The sequence below is a fragment of the Aspergillus nidulans genome, chromosome VII, assembly GCF_000011425.1.
Source record: "Aspergillus nidulans FGSC A4 chromosome VII".
NCBI lineage: Eukaryota > Fungi > Ascomycota > Eurotiomycetes > Eurotiales > Aspergillaceae > Aspergillus > Aspergillus nidulans.
The window spans coordinates 3,152,766-3,174,791 of record NC_066263.1 but is presented as its reverse complement, the minus strand read 5'-3'; the positions used below and the strand labels follow the sequence as shown (position 1 = coordinate 3,174,791).

At 51.6% G+C, this 22,026-nt stretch overlaps 8 protein-coding genes across 8 annotated transcripts, besides 1 other annotated feature; 4 read left to right on the top strand and 4 right to left on the bottom strand.

The window, feature by feature from the left end:
- Positions 1 to 22,026: part of a sequence feature (contig 1.35 1..84073(1)) that runs on past both edges of the window.
- Positions 35 to 2,908, top strand: ANIA_02217 (putative beta-glucosidase; the record flags this gene model as incomplete). Its single annotated transcript, XM_654729.1, has 10 exons — positions 35 to 209; positions 316 to 408; positions 465 to 572; positions 628 to 704; positions 846 to 874; positions 906 to 1,103; positions 1,153 to 1,221; positions 1,279 to 1,494; positions 1,546 to 1,843; positions 1,892 to 2,908. 10 exons carry the CDS (start codon positions 35 to 37, stop codon positions 2,906 to 2,908), a joined length of 2,280 nt encoding a protein of 759 aa, XP_659821.1.
- ANIA_02216 (uncharacterized protein) lies at positions 3,083 to 4,901 on the bottom strand (the record flags this gene model as incomplete). Its single annotated transcript, XM_654728.1, has 3 exons — positions 3,083 to 4,599; positions 4,735 to 4,819; positions 4,878 to 4,901. 3 exons carry the CDS (start codon positions 4,899 to 4,901, stop codon positions 3,083 to 3,085), a joined length of 1,626 nt encoding a protein of 541 aa, XP_659820.1.
- ANIA_02215 (GRAM and VASt domain-containing protein) lies at positions 5,604 to 9,475 on the top strand (the record flags this gene model as incomplete). The annotated part of the gene is made up of 4 exons (XM_654727.1): positions 5,604 to 6,043; positions 6,106 to 6,815; positions 6,858 to 8,711; positions 8,763 to 9,475. 4 exons carry the CDS (start codon positions 5,604 to 5,606, stop codon positions 9,473 to 9,475), a joined length of 3,717 nt encoding a protein of 1,238 aa, XP_659819.1.
- On the bottom strand, positions 11,411 to 13,201 carry ANIA_02214 (WD40 repeat domain-containing protein; the record flags this gene model as incomplete). Its single annotated transcript, XM_654726.1, has 1 exon — positions 11,411 to 13,201. The coding sequence occupies one exon, from the start codon at positions 13,199 to 13,201 to the stop codon at positions 11,411 to 11,413; it is 1,791 nt and encodes a 596-aa protein (XP_659818.1).
- On the bottom strand, positions 13,747 to 15,471 carry ANIA_02213 (proteasome regulatory particle base subunit RPT2). The gene is made up of 4 exons (XM_654725.2): positions 15,362 to 15,471; positions 15,243 to 15,302; positions 14,125 to 15,190; positions 13,747 to 14,074 (listed from the first exon to the last, which is right to left on the bottom strand). Exons 1-4 carry the CDS (start codon positions 15,362 to 15,364, stop codon positions 13,821 to 13,823), a joined length of 1,383 nt encoding a protein of 460 aa, XP_659817.1. The 5' UTR covers positions 15,365 to 15,471; the 3' UTR covers positions 13,747 to 13,820.
- Positions 15,867 to 17,347, top strand: ANIA_02212 (E2 ubiquitin-conjugating protein UBC1). Its single transcript, XM_654724.2, has 4 exons — positions 15,867 to 16,070; positions 16,233 to 16,532; positions 16,595 to 16,899; positions 16,955 to 17,347. Exons 2-4 carry the CDS (start codon positions 16,272 to 16,274, stop codon positions 17,127 to 17,129), a joined length of 741 nt encoding a protein of 246 aa, XP_659816.1. The 5' UTR covers positions 15,867 to 16,070; positions 16,233 to 16,271; the 3' UTR covers positions 17,130 to 17,347.
- On the top strand, positions 17,642 to 19,007 carry ANIA_02211 (TFIIH complex kinase subunit CCL1; the record flags this gene model as incomplete). The annotated part of the gene is made up of 2 exons (XM_654723.1): positions 17,642 to 17,977; positions 18,054 to 19,007. 2 exons carry the CDS (start codon positions 17,642 to 17,644, stop codon positions 19,005 to 19,007), a joined length of 1,290 nt encoding a protein of 429 aa, XP_659815.1.
- Positions 19,388 to 21,878, bottom strand: ANIA_02210 (ATP-binding cassette family ATPase ARB1). Its single transcript, XM_654722.2, has 2 exons — positions 21,049 to 21,878; positions 19,388 to 21,000 (listed from the first exon to the last, which is right to left on the bottom strand). The coding sequence occupies exons 1-2, from the start codon at positions 21,610 to 21,612 to the stop codon at positions 19,732 to 19,734; spliced, it is 1,833 nt and encodes a 610-aa protein (XP_659814.1). The 5' UTR covers positions 21,613 to 21,878; the 3' UTR covers positions 19,388 to 19,731.

Below are 22,026 nucleotides of genomic sequence, written 5' to 3'. Positions count from 1 at the left end.
ACAGTTGCTTTCTCTTGACTTCGGAATTGGGACGATGCTGTTGACCCTCGTTTCAAGAGGGCTGTTGCTCCTCCAGCTCTGCGCTGGCTTGACGGCTGCGAAAGGCTCGAGGCCACTTTACAAAGATCCAAATGCTGCAATTGAAGACAGGGTGTCTGACTTGCTGGGTCGTATGACCCTTGAGGATAAAGTGGGCCAGTTGATGCAGGGTTCGTTGATCTGTATTTGGAAATGCGTCCACAATAGGTGGTGTCGCGACTGCGATCAACCACCATGGTGATGATAAATTAGTTGCAATGGCTGAATATTTTCCAGGTGACATTACTAATTGGATGAACGCGGACACCGGAGAGTTCAACTATACCGGGCTGGAAGAGAATATGAAGATAAAAGCCGGCATGTTCTATGGTATGAGTCGTTGCCCAAAGCCAGGCAGCACCATCACTAATGACCTGGAATCCTAGTTGGCTACCCTGTCCCGTGGGACTGGATCGCGACAAATGTTAAGCGCGCCCAAGACTACCTTCTAGAAAATACTACACTTGGAATTCCCGCTTTTGTGCAAACTGAAGGTGCGTAGTGCGGCGCTGGTAATAGGCAATCGTTGACGCATTGCTTGATTTGCAGCAATTCACGGTTTCCTGATTGGCAATGCCACGATCTACAACTCCCCTATTGCATATGGCTGCTCTTTCAACAGGAAGGTGAGGTTTACTGACCTGACCAATCCGCCCGTTTGCTCCGCACCAGTGCCTGACAGGAACAGTTGATCCACGATATGGCACGGCTCATAAGCCAGGAGGCTCTAGCTCTAGGAGTTAACCAACTTTTTGCCCCCGTTGTAGACCTCGCCCGCGAGCTCCGATTTGGTCGCGTAAGGACAACCCTTACTCATAAAGGTACAGCGGTTCTAATGCAGCCCAGGTTGAAGAGACATATTCGGAAGACCCCTACCTTGCCGGCGAAATTGGATACCAATACGTTACAGGTCTGCAAAGCCTCAATGTATCAGCGCAGGTGAAGCATTACGCCGGATTCAGTCAGCCGGAGCAGGGTATCAACACTGCTCCTGTTCACGGGGGAGAGCGATACCTTCGCACCACGTATGTCATTGGCCATCGTTGTTAAGAGATTTGAGTTAACCCAGATCAGCTGGTTACCGCCATTCAAGCGAGCCATCATAGACGCTGGTGCTTATAGTGTCATGAGCGCTTATCACTCGTAAGTTCTTTATCCCATTCAAAGCTGAACCTGTCGTCTAACTTTGTTTGGCTGAAGCTACGACGGAATCCCTGCTGTCGCGGATTACCATCTGCTTACTGAGATTCTTCGAGAAGAATGGGGTTATGAGTACTTCGTGATCAGCGACGCCGGAGCGACTGACCGACTATGCAACGCCTTCCACACTTGCGAGAGCTCCCCCATTGATTCGGAATCGGTAACTCTCCAAGCCCTTCCCGCTGGTAACGATGTGGAGATGGGTGGTGGTTCGTTGTATGATCTGCCCTCAACGTTCGATAAATAACGGTACTAATTGCTTGCCAGCAACTTCCGAACCATCCCTCAACTTGTGGAATCTGGTCAACTTGATATTGAGACCGTTGATACGGCTGTTTCAAGGGTCCTCCGCTCGAAATTCGCCCTAGGACTCTTCGAGAACCCTTACCCCGGTGCTCCCAAAGAGGAGTGGGATAACCTCATTCATAGCAAAGAAGCCGTGGATCTGGCAAGACAACTCGATAAAGAATCCATTGTCCTGCTGGAAAACCACGACAACATCCTTCCCCTGAAGAAAACGGGAAACATTGCAGTTATCGGCCCTATGGCACATGGCTATATGAACGTATGTCTACCTCATTCTCGTGCCATTTCTGTTAGCTAACCATAGCAGTATGGTGACTACGTCGTCTACCGTAGTCAATACCGAGGAGTTACACCCCTAGACGGGATCAAGGCGGCCGTCGGGGACTCCGCAACCGTCCACTACGCACAAGGCTGCGAACGCTGGAGCAACGACCAATCGGGCTTCGAGGAGGCTATCGCCGCGGCCGAGAAGTCTGACGTCGCAATTGTCGTCGTGGGAACCTGGTCCCGCGATCAGCAGGAGCTATGGCAGGGCCTCAACGCCACAACAGGCGAACACGTCGACGTTAATGACCTCTCCCTCGTCGGCGCCCAAGGACCACTCATCAAAGCCATCATCGACACAGGCAAACCGACTGTCGTTGTCTTTAGTTCCGGGAAACCAATCACAGAGACCTGGCTTTCGAACTCGGCCAGTGCGCTGGTCCAGCAGTTTTACCCCTCTGAACAGGGCGGAAACGCACTGGCTGACGTTCTGTTCGGCGACTATAACCCCTCCGGCAAACTCTCTGTCTCGTTTCCCCGGTACGTCGGTGACTTGCCGATCTACTACGACTATCTGAACTCTGGCCGTTCAATCGGAGACTCCGGATATGAGGCTGAGAATGGCACCCTCGTCTTCGGACACCAATATGTCCTGGGCAGCCCTGAACCCTGGTTCCCCTTCGGACACGGACTCAGCTATGTGAACTTCACTTACGGCGAGGTGTCGCTATCGAAAACAAACGTCACAGCGTCTGACACAATTAGCGTATCTGTGGATATCACGAATAGTGATTCCTCCCGTGACGGGACAGAGGTCGTGCAGATCTATATCGTAGACGAGATCACGTCTGTTGTGGTGCCGAATCGACAGCTGAAAGGGTTCGAGAAGGTGTTCGTACCGGCGGGGAAAACGAAGACTGTCACTGTTGATATTGATGTGGCGGACCTAGGGCTTTGGGATGCGCGGATGAACTTTGTTGTTGAGAAGGGCGAGTTCACGGTCCTTGTGGGTTCGAGTTCGACGGATGTTAGGGGAAATGCGACATTTTGGGTGCAGTAATGTCCACTGGGCACAGAGGTTACTCTTAGGTACATTTCCAAGATTGAATTTGAGAAGTGTTGGAAGCGTTGAACAAATTGATGAAGATTCAATGTTTCTCATCTCGCTTGGTGAATTAAAAAACTTTTCGCATTAGCTGCATGTAGCTTTTGGGCACGATATAACAGCGACTAACTATGCTTCATCCTTTGGGTCGCTCTGCTCATTAGACGCCACTTGTTCTGTCTCGCCTGTTTTACCTTCCGTTCCTGCATTCTGCTGCGCAGTGCCTGTGCTGCTGGTTTTTGCGCCGCTGTCTCCACCTCTACCCTCAGCACGTCTCGACTTAGCGCCTTCCTTGAGTTTTTCCCATCGGTCCCTATACCGACCAAGCACGTTGTGGAGCTTCTCATTCTCCCGTCCTACTTTCTCCAGTTCCTTTTCGTGGTGGCGGAGTGCTTCCTCGAGTTCCTTTATGCGCTTTTCTTGTTCTGTCGGCGCGGCGGTTGCCGTAGAGGGACCTGTCGAAGGTGAGGACACTGCAGACACAGATTGGGGTCCATGCTCCGGGGATGGGATATTCTGGTGATGCATTGCCTTCAAAGATTGTTGCAAAGCCAGGGACGATGACTGTGCGTTGACCTCCCACATGTGTAACCGTTTTGATAAGGTGTCAGAGAGGTGACGTAGTGCTTGATTTTCCATTTGCAGCTCTTCCAAGGTCTTAGGCGACTGGAGGCTCGTTAGTTTGTCGTTCCCCCGGCCTGATTTGCCTTTGCCTTTGGCTTTGCTTGCCTGAAGCATTTCCGGAGAGGAGGGTGTCTCTCGAGCATCAACAAAGTCATCCTCCGCATCATCGACACTGTTCCGACGAGCTTCCTTTTCGGCACGGGTTAAGATCCCCGCGTAAGACACAGTACCACCGGTTGTGGGCACCACGTAGAACGATTCCGCCGGATTTCCTGTCCCCATCCCGCCCCCAGATTCACGAATCGCTTTTAATGCAGCACGGGAGAATATCTTGCTGATATCGGGCTCCGCCGAGGACACAGAGCGATCTGATACGGCCGTTTGCCTGTCGAGTCTCGTTTCCGCCGATGATTTGCGAACTGCACTTGCATTGTTGACGCTATCCAGTCCGAGAGGGAGCCCTGCAAATGCTAGCGGTGCTGAAATCTTGGAGATGAGGCCTTCAAAGGTCGAGTAAAATCGCTGAAACGGCTCCTCGGTCGTAGACTGTCGGTACGATTGTTGGGTCGAGTCCACGGTCTCTGCGGGTACGAATTGCTGGGAGGTGATATCTGTAGGACTGCCAGCCGGTGGTGACCATGGCTGCTTTTGACCCAAAGGACGGTTCACGCGATCTCTCTGTCCGGCGGCCTGGGCAGCTCTCAATCTCGATTCTCCTGATCTGATTTTTGCGGGTCCTTCCGTCCACTTTGCTCCTGCCTGCTGAGACGTGACGGTGGGCGATGCGGGGGATGAGTGACGCGGCTGAGCCGGGATTCCTCGTGCGGAGGCCAAGTTGCTTGCAATTGAAGACGTCTCCCTCTTGGGCAAACGAGGGTTCTCGATCAGCTTTGGAGGCTGTTGTGTGTCTGTCTTCGACGCTCCAGATTCAGCGGCGGTCTGGTTGTTAACCCCGGCGGTAGAAGAGGGCGGGTTTTCATGCTGGAAGCGAAGGATATGGGCGAGCTTTTTATGATGTTGTTCTAGAAGATGAAGCGTTCGTAGAGCCTATCCACGGACGTGAGCAGGTTACCGCCCAATCAACAGAGAGGGAGCAGAACCAAGGCAGGGAGATACCTCACGATCCCTACTACTCTGCGCAACAGTTGCAAACTCACCAGCTGCCAGATCGTGCTCTTCGCTAGCGGCCACAGGATTAGATTTGCGAGTCTCCAAGGCCGCGTTCCGGGCGTGGGTGTGGGCCTACGGAAACTGTCAGGATACGTGGTTATAGGTGACAGATTACCACAATGTTACATACCAATGTGAGCGGTGCAGTTTCCATGGTTTTAAAGAAAGGAAGACAACGACGTTTTCAACATTAGTCTGCTAAGAGGGGAGGATGAGTTGGTAAAATGAGGGGAAGAAGCAGCACATGTGACGTTATCCAGTTACGGTTACATTACCCCTTGTACCAGGTCCCGCTCACATAAAATGGATCTAGATCCATTTGTATGATGTAACAATCTGTATCGGTGCTGCCTGGACAGGCAAGGCACGACGCATAGGTCAATCCATATTAGCATACCAATCGTGGTATTCTATAGGCGCAGCTACTACTCAAACAATTCATCTGCAAGGTCATTGAGGGGCGTGAGGAAGCATCGCTCGTATTCGTGTTGGTAGCAGTAAGTGGTCTAAGCTGAAGCTCCATCAGGATACGTACCGTCACTATCTCTCTCCGCCTCAACCCCCGACTTAGAATTTCTGACAACTCCTGCCATTTTGTTTCTCACTTTTACTTTGTCTCTCAACAAATCTAACTTGTGTTTCCTGCTGATCTGTGTAGGTTGCGGGGAGGCCATGCTGCTGGCTCTGATCCCAGCCACAGCTATCATCTTCTCCTTATTCTCGCAGTCAACGTCAGGGTCAACACCAGCGTGAGCTTACGCTTTACCATGCAATCACAGCCCGCATGATTTCTCTCGGCGAGATTAATTCTATGCGTCTACCGCGCAGTTATCTAGCTTAATCTTTTGCTCTTGCTATGGATATGGATATCCCCGCCCTCCCTGACCCTCCCGAGCCCGCGCCAACCGATGCTCCGCCCTTAAATAGATCGATCCGCTCAAAGACAATTCCGGTCGACTTGGAGACTGTTGGAAGCTCTGGTCGGAGCAATGGTCGGTCCTCCATCGATTCCACGTCCGACAGGCAAGCGGGGGAGGCAGAATCATCTAAATCGGGATCTAGCGGTCTGTCGAAGCTCCTCGCATCGAGAAAGAAACGTAAGAAGAAGAGGGATGACTTGAGACTGGTCGATGAAGTTCCAGCCACTCTAGAATTGGAGACCAATGATGGGGGTTTGTCCAGTTACTCTAACAATCCGCGCGCGAGAGCGTCTAGCGCCTCGTTGCTTCCCCCGGAAGGTAATGGTTCCCAAGACGACCCCTCGAATCTCCTAACCGACGACTCTGAGCCCGACCGGTAAGTCCGCAGCTTAGATCCACGGATTGTTTCAGGATACTGACGCTCAATGCGGCTTTCAGAACCCCTCCCCTGACGTCGCATGATTCGCATTCTGGTTTCTATACGGCCTCTTCACCTCTCATCAAAACAGCCTCGGCTGACGCTAATGATACAGATGGAGCGCATGGTGATGCGGAGTCGGCCGTCAGTGGCTCAACCTCAGATCTTCGCAGCTCGAATCTTGACACGGAACCAGTGCGCCCGGCTAGCCAGCCAGCAAGCTCAAATCTGAGTGTGCCTACGGACCGTAACCACAAGAAGAAAAACGTATCAAAGACTCAGCGTTTAAAGAATGCGTTCAGCTCCGACAAGAAAATCGTCCACCGTGACCGAGCCGAATCAACGTCGGGTGAGAGTTCGTGGAGCGCGAGCCGACGAAGCAGCTTGTCCTCGAAGATGGCCCCGGGTAGCATAGCTGAGGCGCCCCCGCCGATCCCATCAATTCCAGAACCAATACGTACGGATCTCATGGGAGAGACCTTTCGATCTTCGCCGGAGCGTCCCCGTCTTCAAACACCTCCTCACAGTGCCATCCCATTCCCTTCTACTACAGTGACGCCGCCCACCCCTCACCTTGAACATGCACCTCTTGTTGTGAACTCCGGTATCACAGAGTCTCCGTCCTCTATCACATCCCGCGATTTACCGGCCGGCGTTGTTGTGAGCCCTTCGGGCAACATGATCTCTCATCGGCGTGTTAGGTCTACTTCTTCTGTAAATCCGAAGCCGAGTAAGCTATCAAATTCGATAGCTGCTAGCCCGACAATTGAAGAAGGGAAGGTCGGGAATCCCCAGACTGGGTTCTTTTCCTCCGTGTTTTCAGCGGCACAGACTGCCGCCTCTACCCTGACAAACACTCTCAATGCCCAAAAGGCCCGTAATCCAACCATACCGGAAGCCAATGACTCCGAAGCACAGCCGTCAAACGAGACTGCGCGAGAATCTGATGAAATCAACAAAGCTCCACCGGAGGAAAAGAAGCCCATGGCTATTGACACTCTAGGTTCTGGTGATCTCAATTTCAGCCATTTGGATCTCGATATACCCCCGGGTGGATCTATCTCAACTCCAGATGGTGTCGTTATTACGAAGCCCGATCTAGGACCAGAAACGCGCCGAAGCCCAGCCGTTTCCCAGCGAGATGATGCTGCTGCAAAGCTTGAAGATATGCGGGTTGCACGCGCAGTCACTATGGCGTACGAAAAGGCGGATAGCGCGTTGGCGGACGACGGTTCTGATGTCCAAGCTAGCTCAATGAAAGAGCCTACAGGCGCCCAGACTCCCTCAGGTGCCAGCGCATTCGAGGGGGAAGTTGGCACGAGACCTTTCCGAAGCGGTAGTGTACGGAGTCGGCTAGCTCGGCGACGCCACAGAGGCTCATCTGGTGCAACCTCGTCAACAATTGGTGCGATTGGCGCTGGCGCCCTTGCACTTGGGGTTCCAGGCGCTAATGCTAGTCTACCCCGACTGACTGGATTTGCCGTCGCAAGCAAAAAACGCAACAGGGACTTTCACCAGCTTTTCCGCAGTGTCCCAGAAGACGATTACCTTATTGAAGATTATAGCTGTGCTTTGCAACGTGAGATCATCTTAGCCGGACGCATTTACATTTCTGAGGGCCATATTTGCTTTTCAAGCAATATCTTAGGATGGGTTACCACGCTTGTCATTAGCTTTGATGAGGTGGTTGCGATCGAGAAAGAATCCACAGCCATGGTATTCCCAAATGCAATTGCTATTCAGACGTTGCATGCGCGGCACACATTCCGAAGTCTTCTAAGTCGTGAATCAACTTACGACTTGATGGTCAATATCTGGAAGATTAACCACCCGAGCCTAAAGAGTTCTGTAAACGGGACGAGAGTCACGGATTCTACTGGTGATAAGACCGAAAAGGCCGGAGAAAGCGATGATGAAAGCGAAGAGGAGGAGGACGAGATCTATGACGAAGACGAAGACGAAGACAATGCTGAGAGCTTCTTTGACGCCGGGGATGACAGCATCCACGAAAGTGATGGGTCGTTACCTACAAAGGGTCTGCCTCGACAAGCTTCTGGAACTATGCCAACCCTTCCATCAGGAACCGGGCCCAATGGGGTCTCCAAGGGTATTAAAGGAGCCAACGGTGATGCTGATAATGACTTCCCTGGCCCTCCGACCCATCCCCCGTCTCAATATGATGGCCCCGAAGGCCAGTACGACAGAGTCATCAAGGATGAAACAATCCCTGCACCTTTGGGCAAGGTATACTCTTACGTTTTCGGTCCGGCCTCCGTTTCCTTTGTCCCTAAGTTCCTCGTTGAGAACCAAAAGTCCGGTGAACTTGAGTTCAACTGTGATAAAACCGGGCTCACAAATGAGACTCGGACTCGGAAATACTCCTATATCAAACCTCTAAACGGCTCCATTGGACCAAAGCAAACCAAGTGCATTAGCACTGAGCAGCTGGATTTTCTGGATCTTGAGAAAGCAGTTTTGGTGACCCTCAGTACCCAGACACCTGACGTCCCAAGCGGCAACGTGTTCACAACTAAAACAAAATACCTCTTCACGTGGGCGGCAAATAATCAAACCCGATTCCTCATGACCTGCACGATTGAGTGGTCAGGAAAGAGTTGGCTGAAAGGTGAGTTGCGGTCGTGGACTGCTGAGCTACGTACTGTACTAATCTAATTAGGCCCCATCGAGAAAGGTGCCATTGACGGTCAAGGCACGTTCGGTACTGATCTAATCGCCGCCCTGAAAACCGCGGTTGCTCCTCGCGGTCGTGCAGCAGGAAAGAGTGGTGCTAAAGGCAAGGGACGACGCAAGAAGGGTGATGGCCTGAACGAGGAGGCCGCTGCGGCTGATGCCAAGTTAATGTCCGATGCAAGCGCCAAAAAGGCTGAATCGTGGGGCTTCTTTGAGCCGCTCCGCGGTGTGCTCGGCCCCGTTACTGGTATAATCGAGCCGCTGTGGAATGGGAATGTGGCTTTCCTTGTTATTGGCTTCTTGCTCTTCTTGCTCTTCTTCCGTCAGCCCTCCCACCCACCTATCTTGTCCCCAGGTATGGGATACGCAGGATATTCCGTACCCCAGCGCCTGGCCGCCTACGAGGAGATGTGGCGCAGAGAAGAAAGTGAGCTTTGGCACTGGCTGGAAGACAGGGTAGGTTTAGATGGGATTGCAGTTCCAACAGTGAACCGCCAGTCCGAGACCCGCGCACCTAGTCGCCGGTCTCAGGGTGAGCGGGAGCTGAAAGCCTCGCTAAGCGAAGAGACGCTATCAGACCGGGAGATGGATCACGCCATTCGCAGCACGCGGGAGAGACTGGATACGTTGGAGCGGATATTGCATAAACGAAGGTCGCAATCCACTAAGGACACCGAGTCTTCCCGCGGGGAACTCTAGCCTGCCCTCATGCACAGAGGCCATCTTTTCACCACATACATTCAAACGGCATAAGCTGCATGCCACATCACTCTCTCTATTTTTCAATTTCCTTTACTGTATTTTGTCAGTCCGTCTGATGGAACTGATCTTCCAATCGTTTTTGTTTGTTTTGTCTTTTGTCCAACAGCGATCTGTGACTATGCACAAATGTTGAGCGAGATACTTTCCTTATCTATTTCTAACAAGTGTCCTATGACATACTTGCTGTTCCCCATCTGTTGTTATCCTACGTTTTCAGGATTGCGGAGTTCCTATTCGTCTTATATAACTAGGGCTCCATGTATATATGTACTCTGCAAATACGGAAGACGGAGGTCAATCAGCCTCTCTGGATTCTTGCACGCCTTGAAAGTGAGAGCTGCCCGAATACACCTAGTTTTTCGACTACGTGATTGCTAAGTCTCTTATCCATCCTATATTCTTGAGGGTGAAGCGAGTCTCCTCCCTTTCATTAAACCGTGGTAGTTTGTCCTCTTCAGCAAAATATACTTTAGTCCAAACAAGATCATTGGCCAATCTTTAACTTTTCTTAGAGAATAGTGAAGACATGTCTTTGCGCGTGAGACAGTACAATGCGAACACCTCCTCGCCTACCTACTGCGCGCCCGTTCCCCAGCAGTCCTATTTAATCTGCACCAAGCCATAAGTCGCGAAGGCAGCGGGTCCGAGGACGTGCTGAGCATCGCCTTCCATGACCCATGCCAGTATAGAACACTTCTATTATGTCCTTAGCTTTTTTCTGTAAGGGCTCCAGTTTCTGGGCGAACTTCATGCTGGGTGATCCTGTAAGTTGAGCTAGCAGACTCGAGTCGCTAGGTGCCCAAGCACGGGTTCTGGGGCTGAGGATTCGGTTGGAGGATGTTGACGAGTTGATGGTCACTGTAGGGATGATGTCGGAAAGGGTGGACTTGCTGGACAGGAGAAAACATAGTTTACCTGGTATAAAGGTGGGTGGGTAGGAGATGGAACCCCGCCTAGCCCAACACATACGTTACCATCAGCGAGACAATTCCCCCGACCCCCATAATCCACACGTCTGAAGCGCCACATTGTCGAGATGATAAATGTCAAGATTCAGTGATAAGAATTCCCTCCGAAGGCGCAGAGACGCAGAACACAGTGCACAGTGCGAATATGCAGCGTTGAAGCAGAAGATTGCGCGTCCTTCAAAGACGCCGTTGAGTATCCTACTTAAGTGGCGTAATTGCTAGCCCAAGGTAGGCAGAGACAAGCCAGGAGATGAGGGCTAGGAGGCGGATTTTCACGCGGTTGTGGACGACAGAATCGTGGTGATAGGCCTGTCGGCTGCGGCGAGGGAGTATTTGAGTTAGAATGAGTGGTTTAAGGAATGGAGAGGCGGGCTTCTTCAGTGGTCACTGTGAGGTGATGATAGAATGGGCTTGGTACGGATGCATAGAGGGATTGGCATATGCCTGGCCTTGGGGATTATGGACACAATCCATGAATCTTGTACGGACTGGACTGCCTTGTCTGGGGATACGCAAGAATTTGTATACAGTGAGAGACGATCAGAATTTGAGATCACTCTTAGAAGGGCTTTGTAGCCCAGATTTCTGACCGAAATCGGCTGCTTACAATTCAGTATTGGAATTAGTTAGGGAGTCAGAATGGTATTTTCTTCTTCTTGGACTAACCTAAAAGTAGGGTTTGAAGCACTGCGGCCCACTCACGTTGCACCAGTCGTTATTTTGCAGTAACTTGGACTTCTGATGCATCACAGCCGGGAGTGGACTGATGGTCGACTCGTTCGGCAAGTTGGTGTCCTCCGTTCTTTGAAACTAACAGGATATTCGAATCCTCTGTGTCCAATCCACGTTTCGAGTCAGCCACTTTCATATTTCTCAATGACTGCGCTGAAAAGTTAATGGTTTATCAGCGCCGCGCCTTCTTCCTATCCGGTTCCGGTTCTTCATCATCACTGATATCCCGATAAATTGGCTTCGGCTGCGTTTCCTTCCACGCCTTTGTAAAGATCGGGTCCTTCTCGGCTTTTTCAGCGTATTTCAGCAACGCTTCACGAGGGTCCTCATCACGCATAGAACTAAGCGGGATATTCTCCCTGATGTGTCTCTCGTCCGGTTGCGACTTCGCAAACGGTGTTTGTGCGGGTAAGTGAGGCCGACGGGGATCTCTTGAACGGCCCGAAGCCGTCAAGCCGATGGTAGGGTGCCGTGCGGACCACGTAGCGGAGCTGTAGTGCGGCACGCCGTTCGATCCGACCACCACCGAGTCTCCGGAGATACCTTGCGAAAGGTTCATAGTTAAGGTTGGGTCATCATCAATGTGGCGGCGTTTAGGCGCCTTGGACATGACCAAGGCAGCGCCCTTGGTTGACATATTCGGGTTATATAGCACGTGAGTTTCTGCGTTTGCGGACCCAGTGAGGATCTGGTTAAGTTTCTCGTGCCATTGGACTGTGATCAAGGGAGATCCTGGCGTGACTGGCGTGACCAATTCAGGCTTCAGTGTCGCTGGGTTCAGAATGTGTAAATGTCCAGTCTCTGAACCAGTAACAACGTTTGCCGAGGTAGGTGAGAAGACGATGTTTGAGGTCGGATATCGTGAAGAGATGGACGGGTGCGAGACAGTCGTGATCGGTTGTTTGAACTTCCTCGTATCCCATAGCTTAATTGTGTCGTCCCCACCCTTGGTAATAACAAGCCTACCATCTGCACTGACATCAATCCCACTGGTCCATGTATCCCGCGCATGAGCATCCCTTATCTCAGCGCTAGGCCGTGTATACGGCCCGTTCCCGCTCCACATCATCAGACTGCCATCGAGAGCAGCAGCAACGAGGACGTCTGCGCCACCTTGTTTCGGAGAGCCCCAAGCAAGTGCAGTCATCTTGCTCCGACCAGCGGATCCGGCAACCCTAGACTTGTGCACAATAACCTCCTTCTGCGATCTGCCAATATTTGCGTCCCATATACGAACCGTACTATCCGTTCCCGCGGTCGCGCACAGGTTCTCATCAGTTGGAGACCATACGCCGCTCGTCACTTCTGAAATATGCCCCTTTGTGTTGTGCATATCTCTCAAGTACATATCACCCTTCACGAACTCTGTGACTGTTTCACCGTCGCGATCAAGTATCCGCGGTTGCGGTGTGGCAGAGACAACTAAAACGTATGCTGGAGAGATGGGGTTGAACGCCGCGTAATGTACCGCATGTGCATCCTGTGCTGCCGATGTCTTTTTCGCCGAGGGGTCGACGGACTTGAAGGCGCGTATCGTTGAAGGTGTCATCGAGGCAAAATCATGAAGCTTTATTGTACAGTCGGTGGAGCCGGTAATCAATCGCGATCCCGACAGGTCAACGGTGATGGTGGTCACTGCGCGCTCATGTGTTTTCATCACAAGCTCGTGGGAGACTGGAAACTCGTCTTCGTCGTCATCGTCGTCCGAGTCATCATCCGAATCATCTGAATCCTCTTTGACCTTGTCGCTAGGCCCCGCGGGCCCGATATCATCGCCCTCGCTGTCAGATTTCGCGTCGTAATCGCCAGTGGCGTCACTAAGCTTTGTCTTCTCATTGCTTGTGTCTGGCTTAACGGCGCGTCTGGTTTGATTAATCTGAGCATTGACATCAGGTCTCTTCTCCTGTTTCCCGAAGCTCGTCGGGAAGAACTTTTTAAAAGTTTCCTCGTCGAAACCCTCCATTATTGTTCAGCAGTAGCTGTGCTGTTTCTTGAGGTTAATCGTCGCAGATGACTTTGGAGCTTTATCGGGAAGCTGGGCTCTGCCTGTTTGCACTGTTTGACTCTCTCGGCGAGTCATATCTTATCTCCCTGATTGTGCATGACTGAGGAGACAGAGCTAACTTTGGGATAGATTATATTTACAGCTCGTATTGTGTCACCTTGTAGTGTAATTTGATGACATCGAATATTATAAGTCAGGTAAAATGCTTCTATACCAAGCCTCAATCAAACGGCGTCCGAAAATGGTCACCATACAATGTCTACAAAACTAGGGCTAGATTTCATAATCATACTTAAATTGGAGGAGCATTTATGAACAGCGGAGGCTACTGGCTACTGGTCTCAGCGTGTATTCCGCTATGCTAGAACCCGAATCGCAGTATGCCGGTTCCTATTTTCAACCAGGGCCGTGTTGGCGAGCTGCACAGACGCTTTTAACTGTCACTGGCGCAGCCATTATAAAATGGTTTACTAGGATGAAGATACACAATGCGATGGTAAATCAAGTTGTGAGCCTAGAATACACAGGTTCTATGGTACGGCCGGTGGGATAGCGCAACGCCGATAGCCATGTGCATCTACAAATACAAGCCTTCCACAGGACCGCCGTCCTGCTTCGTCTTCATGATACGCTCGCGAGCGGCACGGAAATCGTCCATCTGCACCCTCATGCGGCGCTCTCTCAGGGCCATCAAACCAGCTTCTGTGCAAATGGCGCGGATATCAGCACCAGAGAGGTCATCCTTTTGGTTAATGAACTCGTCAAGGTCGACATCGTCTCCGAGGGACATCTTCGAGGTATGGAGAGTGAAGATCTTCTTCTTGGTGTTTTCTGTTTTACGTCAGCATCACCACTATATTGGATCTGAAGGTAATACTTACGATCTGGATTCTCAAACAGAATCTTTCGGTCAATACGGCCAGGACGAATCAAAGCAGGGTCGAGGGTCTCGATCTTGTTTGTAGCCATGATCACCTTGACGTCTCCGCGGTCGTCGAATCCATCTAACTGGTTGAGAAGCTCAAGCATCGTTCGCTGGATTTCTCTTTCGCCGCCAGAAGTTGAGTCATAACGTTTCGTACCGATAGCATCAATTTCATCAATGAAGACAATGGACGGCGCATGTTCGGCCGCTACCTGGAAGATCTGTCGCACCAAACGGGGACCATCTCCAAGGTACTTTTGAATCAACTCACTTCCAACAATTCGCAAGAATGTCGCACTGGTCTGGTTGGCAACAGCCTTGGCAAGCAGTGTCTTTCCAGTTCCAGGAGCTCCGTAGAGGATGACACCCTTTGGCGGTTTAATACCCATCTCCTCATACAGCTCGGGATGAAGCAGCGGAAGTTCGACCGATTCTCGAACCTCTTGAATTTGCGATTCAAGACCACCAATATCGGCATATGACTCGGTTGGCGCCTTGTCGAGTTTCATCACCGAAACCAGCGGATCCGACTCTTCCGTCAGCACACCAACAACCGAGACTGTCTTGTGATGCAGAAGGATGCTAGCTCCAGGCTCCAGGAGGTCCTTGTCGACAAAAGACATGATAGACACGTAGTATTCTGGGCCGGTAGCGCTCGAAACAATGGCGTGGTCATCGTCAATCAACTCCTCCAGGTTACCAACACCCATCGGGCTTCCCCTCATGTCATCAACCCGGCTGCGCTCATCCGCGTTTCTATCGGTAATATCAACGTCTCCTCGGTTGGCGGAGTCGGAAGCAGACGCTTTGGCTTTCCGCAGCCGCTCCATGTTTTCCACGTACTCTTCCTCCAGAAGAAGGTGGTCGTGGACGCGCTGCATTCGCAGATATCGTAATTTACATCGTGACGTTGGGAAGATATCTGGGAGCTTGGAAGCAGTGCTGGGCCCGGCAGCCTTGCGCTTTTTACGACCGATACGAGTGGTCGGAGGTGGTGGCGGCTCGTACTTAGGCTTGTCCTTCTAGAGATGAGTGTTAAACAGCCGTAACAGAGTCATCGCAGAAAAGCCTCACCTTCTTATCCTTATCGTCTTTGCCGTCGTGGCCGCCGCCGATGTTGGACTGCTGGTTACCCTGTTTTCAGGCTTGTCAGATCGGAGCTACGCGGTGAGATAAATGCAACGAAGACTAACCATAGCCCCAAGGTGAACAACGAAACTGAATTAGACGAGTTTCTCTAGGGAATAATGTGACAGAACAGGATGGGTTGATGGAGAGAAAAGATGGAGAAGGGAAGAGGGATGACCAAGAGGAGCTTGGATAGTAGCTGGGCGTCGGCTTGAGCTGTTGCTGTTGTCGCCTTCGTCAAGCCTTGGCATTGATTATGTCATAAAAGGCACGTGATCGGATCGTACTACAAATGTCCTGACCAGTGCCTAGGATTCCACCATATCTATTACCAAGTAATGGCAATATGTAGTGAGGCAGCTGCAGTAATGTGAGGCAGCTGCAGTAATGTGAGGCAAGCCTGACAATGAGGCGATTACTTCAATAGAGGGTGGATAATGAACGCTGGTGGCTGAGGCAGCACCGAGTCAGCGGCTTAGAAGATACAGCCATCCTATCAAATAGTCCGCCGCCGAGTCAATGGTGCAGTGTGTGCAGCAGCGCGGAACAAAAAGGTATAAAGCTTCGGTGACCAGCTGGCGACCCGATTATTCTGCGGAACTTCATCCCGCTCTCCATCTTTGTTTTCGCAGGCTCGCAGTATTTCTATTTGTTCGAGTCTTCTAGACAAGCTGATAATTCTAAGATCTTACTGGCCTGCACTTGGTCCGTCATCGTCCACCGGCCCCTCAGTTTCCCCTCCGCCTGCGTGAGGCTCTTTCGCAACCCAACCTTGTAAGCGCGCTTCCAGTGAAATACCCAGTGCACATATTACACGTCATCCTCTGTGACTCGTTCATCATAAGGTGCTTCGTGACCATCGCCTGGCCTCCTCTCCCGCAACTGCGACGTTACCCCAGGTTCACCCGCCTCTACCGAAGCTGACCAGAGACTTAGGCTACCAGCTTAGCATTCATTCTCCAGCTTCGTCATACCATGGCGTCTAACAGAATCCGTCGTATTGCAAAGGAGATTGCCGATATTCGGGCAGACACTCATTCTCAGATCACTGCAGAGCCGTTGGGAGACGATGACGATGTCACACACCTGCGCGGTTCTTTTCCAGGGCCGCCTGGCACCCCGTACGAAGGCGGCACTTACAAAGTCGACATCAAGATACCCACCGAGTATCCTTTCAGACCACCAGTGATGAAATTCATAACGAAGGTCTGGCATCCGAACGTTAGCAGTCAAACGGTTAGTCCGCCTTTCCTGAGCCTTTGATAGCTTCTTCTAACGATGGTGACCGGTGACTTTAGGGCGCCATCTGTCTCGATACTCTATCTTCCGCCTGGTCTCCCATCCTCACTATCAAAGCCGCCCTCCTCTCGTTGCAGTCTCTACTCAGCACGCCAGAACCCAAAGATCCCCAAGATGCTGAGGTCGCAACCATGCTTCTACGGAATCCCAAAGAGTTCGACCGCGTCGCACGGGAATGGGCTGTACAGCATGCGGGGGCCCCGAGGAGAGCTGCCGGAGAGGGCAGCGGTGGTGCGACGAGCGAGTCCTTGCGGGAGCTGGAGCGAAAGGAGAAAGAAGCCCGAGAGAAGGAGGATCTATCCAAGTACGTCCTCATCGGTATACCAGCTTTCAAGGAATTACTGCTAACACCTCATTAGATACGATGGGTACAACAAGCAGCTGATTGATCGGTTTGTTCACATGGGCTTCGACGTGGACGCGGTCGTATCGGCCTTCAACTATTATGGTATAGACCGTAACGGCGGCGAGGACTACGAACTGGAGGAGGCTTACATGGGTGATGTGACGGCGCGACTTCTAGGCGAGCCATAAGGCCTTCAGTGTTCGATGATTGGTTTACCATTACTGGACTTGATAATGAGCACGGTGCCTGGCGAATTTATGATTTGTTTGTTTGCCTTTTATTGGGACCTCGGGACGTTTAACCACAGATTAAGTCGCAGTGACTGACTGCATATATCAATTTGCATATTGACGTATTTCATGGATACTCTCATTCTTTCTATATCCTTACTATAACGGAAGAAATATTATCTTATTATTTTCCCCAGATTGTTACATGGATTCTTGTAGAGCTGGGGCTGGTGGGTTTTACTAAATTGGGGATCCCTATCGATAAGCTGGGCCGGATGGATTTGATCAGCTCCGAATCCAGCTTGGGCACTGAAAACCTCTTGACTTCCTGGGACTGAAAGCATTGTGTCATGGATGATTGATACAGCCAGCAAGTATTGTAAGTGCATTCTCAGTCAGACTTATTTCCAATTTTCTGACTTTAAAAGCAGTCTGTTAACAGAGCCTGAACAAGCCCGATATCCGTCACCATGATCGAAGACGACATCTACCGCACTTCGTCACAGTATCGTCTGTGGTCCTTCACCGAAGAGACTTTACGATCTGTGCGACAAAATACAAACAGACTGGCTAGCGACCGGGTACGAGTTGCGCTGCGACGAGCGCGCGAAGCTCGACAATCCGCCAACTCATCTGCTGCAGGCACCCCAAACGCGAATGCCAGCGATGTAGACAGCAAGACCAGCGAGGAGAAGGATATAGAGTGTTTGACACCAGAGGAGGAGCAGGACTTGGTGCGATATTACTGCGAGCAGATTATCCAGTTAGGGGAGAGCTACAAACCCCCATTGCCGACGATAGTTAGAGTATGAGTCTTCGCAAAACCCCGTTTCTCATAACTTTGGAATATAGTCCCTTTGCTAATGCGTTCATGCTAACCAGGCCACTGCAATCCAATACCTCCGCCGCTTCTACCTCACCAACTCGCCTATGACCTACCATCCCAAGACCATCATGCCATGCGCCCTCTTCATCGCCACCAAGACGGACAACTACTACATGTCCCTGCGCCATTTCGCCGACGGCGTTCCCGGCGACACAACAGCAGAAGATATCATCGCGCCAGAGTTCCTCGTTATGCAGAGTCTCCGCTTCACCTTCGACGTCCGGCACCCTTTCCGCGGCTTAGAGGGTGGCATCATGGAACTCAACGCCATTGCCCAAGGTCTCGGCCAGCCAGCACCGCACCTCCCAACGCAAACAGCAGAAGACCTCCGCCGCGCCATCTTATCTCTCCCACCATCACCAAATAACCCATCTACCTCGTCATCTTCGATATCCGACCGTCTTGCCCGAGCGCACCACAACACCCGCGAGATCCTCAAGTCCGCCGCCCAAATGACAGACGCCTACTTCCTCTACACCCCGTCGCAAATCTGGCTCTCGGCGCTGTCGATAGCCGATCAACCCCTTGCGCAATTCTACCTCGACACGAAACTCCCAACACCCAACGCCTCAGAAACTGGAAACGAACACCCCCTTGCCCACCTCCGCGCAAAGGTCCTCCAAACCCTTACCTCCTGCGCTACGCTCCTCCAGTCCTACAAACCGCTCGCCTCAGACCCAGAGCAGAAGAAGGCCATGCGCCGGATCGGGAAGAAACTATATCACTGCCAGAATCCAGAGAAGGTAAACCTCGCCGGGCAGAAGCGGGTTCCTGCTGCTGCTGCGGCGGTGGCGGCGTCTGCATCTGCGAACCCAAGCGAGACTGCGACTCCGGATAGTGAGATGGAGAGGCTGGCGAAGAAGCGGAAATTAGAGGCAGAGCAGCAGAAGGCGAGAGATATTTTTGGGGGGGAGTTGGTTATGGAGAGGACGAAGGAGAGACAGGCGTAGTGTAGTTACTCCGTGCTCTGCCCGTATCGGAAGACTTTTTGTATACGAGTACTAAGGCAACTAAGAAGAAAAATTCTATTTGGATATGCATTGGATCATGAAGAATGACGAATTTTCTTCAGTTTTCTGTTGCGTTCTCAAGGTGTGCAGCATGCTTCCGGATATTCAACCTATAAGGACCTCTATCAAGGTAAAAATTGAGCCCAGTCAAGCAGACTTATCCTTGACGTTGCACTAGGATTAAGATCGCCAGACTTTGACACACCTGGAAAGCTTAGCATCAAGGCAATCTTTAAGCTTGCGTAAACCGACGGTTATACAGGTTACTGTACCAGGCAAACTACATTAGGAAATTTATGCTAGGTGAGCCGCAAGGAAATGCCAAGGCAAAGATATCAATTCAATCTCCGAGCCAAAGTCTAGATGATGGAGGAATGAAGGTATGAGAAGTAGCACAGGCCATCTAAAGTTAAGTAGAAAAAAAGCACCCTATAGAAAATCGGAAAACAGATATCTCCAGAAGCACGAGACACAGACGCAAACAACAAAAAAACTGGGACATAAACGTCCCCTATATCATTCATCCATCCATCCTTCCAGGACGGCTCATCACTCCCGGGGTAGAGACAGAGAATACACAACAAAAGAACTTTTCCTCTTTTCCCACGTTGTATCGTGATCTAGCATGCCAGTCGTTAAAAGAGAAAAAAGGTAACGGGCCCGTTTAGACGGTACCCTCGGAAATCATCTTCTTGCGGAGGTGGTTCTTGTATTCACCAATGGTGCCGTCCCAGCGGCGGACAGTCTTGTGCTCGCAGACCATGATGTCCTTGGCAATCTTGTCGAGGAGTCGGAAATCGTGAGACACAACGACAACACCACCGCTGAAGGCGTTGATAGCATCAGCCAAACTGTCAATGGTGGGGATATCAAGGCCGTTGGTAGGCTCGTCGAGCAGGAGCATGTTGGGAGACTCGATGGCAAGCAGAGCAAAAACAATACGGCTCTTCTGACCTTCGGATAGAGTACCCATCAGAGCGGTCTGGGCCTCACCGGAGAGACCGTAGCGACCGAGCTGCTGACGCCAGTATTGGAAATCCTGAGACTTCTCAGGGAACTTATCACGGACGAACTCCAGGGCAGACTTGGTCAGATCGAGCTGCTCAGCGGAGTGCTGGCTGTACATGCCGAGCTTCAAGTGGGTGTGACGGCTGACACGACCACCGATAGGGGAGAGCTTGCCAGTCATGAGACGCAGCAGGGTCGATTTACCAACACCGTTGGGACCGACAAGGGCAGTTCGGGAGTCCATGTCGACACCGAAGTCAAGGTGCTCGTAGAGAGTGTCATCCCAGTTACCGGAGTATGAGAAGGAAACGTCATCGAAAGACAGGACAGGAGGGGGAAGCTTCTCAACATCGGCAAAGCGGAAGCTGAAGACACGGTCGGGAATGACGGGTTGGATGAAACCATCTGCCTCCATCTTGTCGAGGATCTTCTGACGAGACTTTGCCTGACGCACCAAGTTGGCATAGGTACCGGCGGAGGCAATAAACTTCTTGATGTGAGCAATTTCTTCCTGCTGCTTGTGGTAGGCCTTCATCTGGTTGGTCTCCTGTTCGGCACGGGTCTTGTGGTAAGAGTCGTAGTTACCACCGTAGTACAGAAGCTGCTTCATGCGCATGTCGATCATGTTAGTGCAGACACCGTTGAGGAAATCCATAGAGTGAGAAACCAGGACAAGAGTACGCTCCCACTTTTTCAGGTACTCTTCCAACCACACACAAGCCTCGAGATCCAAGTGAGCGGTGGGGTCGTCCAAAAGAAGCAGAGAGGGCTTGACGAACAGGGCCTTGGCGAGGGCCACACGCATTCGCCAACCACCGGACATGTCCTTGGTCTTCTTGTGAATAGTCGTCTTGTTGAAACCAAGACCAGTCAAGATTAGGGAAGCACGAGTATGGAATGTGGAGGGGTCCATTTTGTCCATGCGCTAAAACACGTTAGCGAGTCTTCAAACATCAAATAAAGGATAACATACGTCGTACAAGTCCTCAAGAATAGGACTGTCAGGACCTTCCTTCTCCAGGATCTCCTCCGCCTGCTTCTCCATACGGTCAAGCTGGTTCTGCGCCTCAGTAACGACCCACTCAAGCGCACCGAGGTCGCTAGGAGGAGCACCCTCGTTCAGAAGGTAGATGTCGATGTGCTCGGGAATAGGAAACTCACGGGCATCGATGGCCTTGAGAAGAGTCGACTTTCCGCAACCGTTCTCACCGAGCAGACCGTAGCGACGACCGAAGTTGAGTTCGAGAGTAGAGTCCGTAATGAGGACCTTTCCGTGAAACACGAGAGACGCGGACGTGATCTTAGCATCCCGGGAGGACGGCATAGACGAGAGCACACCGGTAGTGACACGATCAGACAGGCCGTGCTTGTCCATCTGTGCTGTGAGCTTCTCGACCTCCTTCATCTTGGCGTCGGTGGTGGCAGGCTGGTCCTCAGCACCGGACTCGACGGGGGTGTCGTCCTTCGACTTGCTGGCCTTCTTGGCCTTAGCATCGCCACGCTTCGCCAGGCGGGCGGCTTTGGATGCGGACACCATCTCGACTGTGTGTTTGGTGTGCTAGTAGGGATGGGATGGACTCGATAGGGATGGTGGGAGGAGGAGAGTCTGACGTTGAAGAGTGAAGGAGGGAAAAATTGAGAGGGTGGATCAGAAATAAAAATAGCGGGGGGGCGAGCCTTCCTGTTGCTGAGGTGGGGGAGGTTCCTTAAAGCCCTTATCGATAGACGATAGACAACTAACAGTGGGTCGAAAAAAGAGATGGAAACGAGAAGAATGACTTTCCAGCAGCCAGATGATGGGGCTATAGTAAAAGGAAGATAACGCCGCTAGAATTGAAGGGGAGGAGGAAGGCGAAGATCAGAGATTGCAGTGGTTGTGCTTGTGCTTTGAGCCTGAAAGACGCGGCCAAAATCTTTTGGCGGTGGGCCGCCAAGCACAACGTCCACTGGT

Excerpts from the sequence above, each read along its gene's own strand:
- ANIA_02213 (XM_654725.2), bottom strand. Across the intron at positions 15,191-15,242 it reads AAGACGATAAGGATAAGAAG|AAGGACAAGCCTAAGTACGA; the intron begins GTGAGGCTTTTC and ends ACTCATCTCTAG. Across the intron at positions 14,075-14,124 it reads TCTGTTTGAGAATCCAGATC|AAAACACCAAGAAGAAGATC; the intron begins GTAAGTATTACC and ends GACGTAAAACAG.
- ANIA_02212 (XM_654724.2), top strand. The coding sequence starts at position 16,272 with ATGGCGTCTAACAGAATCCGTCGTATTGCAAAGGAGATTGCCGATATT. Across the intron at positions 16,533-16,594 it reads CGAACGTTAGCAGTCAAACG|GGCGCCATCTGTCTCGATAC; the intron begins GTTAGTCCGCCT and ends CGGTGACTTTAG. Across the intron at positions 16,900-16,954 it reads GAGAAGGAGGATCTATCCAA|ATACGATGGGTACAACAAGC; the intron begins GTACGTCCTCAT and ends ACACCTCATTAG.
- ANIA_02210 (XM_654722.2), bottom strand. The coding sequence starts at position 21,612 with ATGGTGTCCGCATCCAAAGCCGCCCGCCTGGCGAAGCGTGGCGATGCT. Across the intron at positions 21,001-21,048 it reads TTCTTGAGGACTTGTACGAC|CGCATGGACAAAATGGACCC; the intron begins GTATGTTATCCT and ends AACGTGTTTTAG.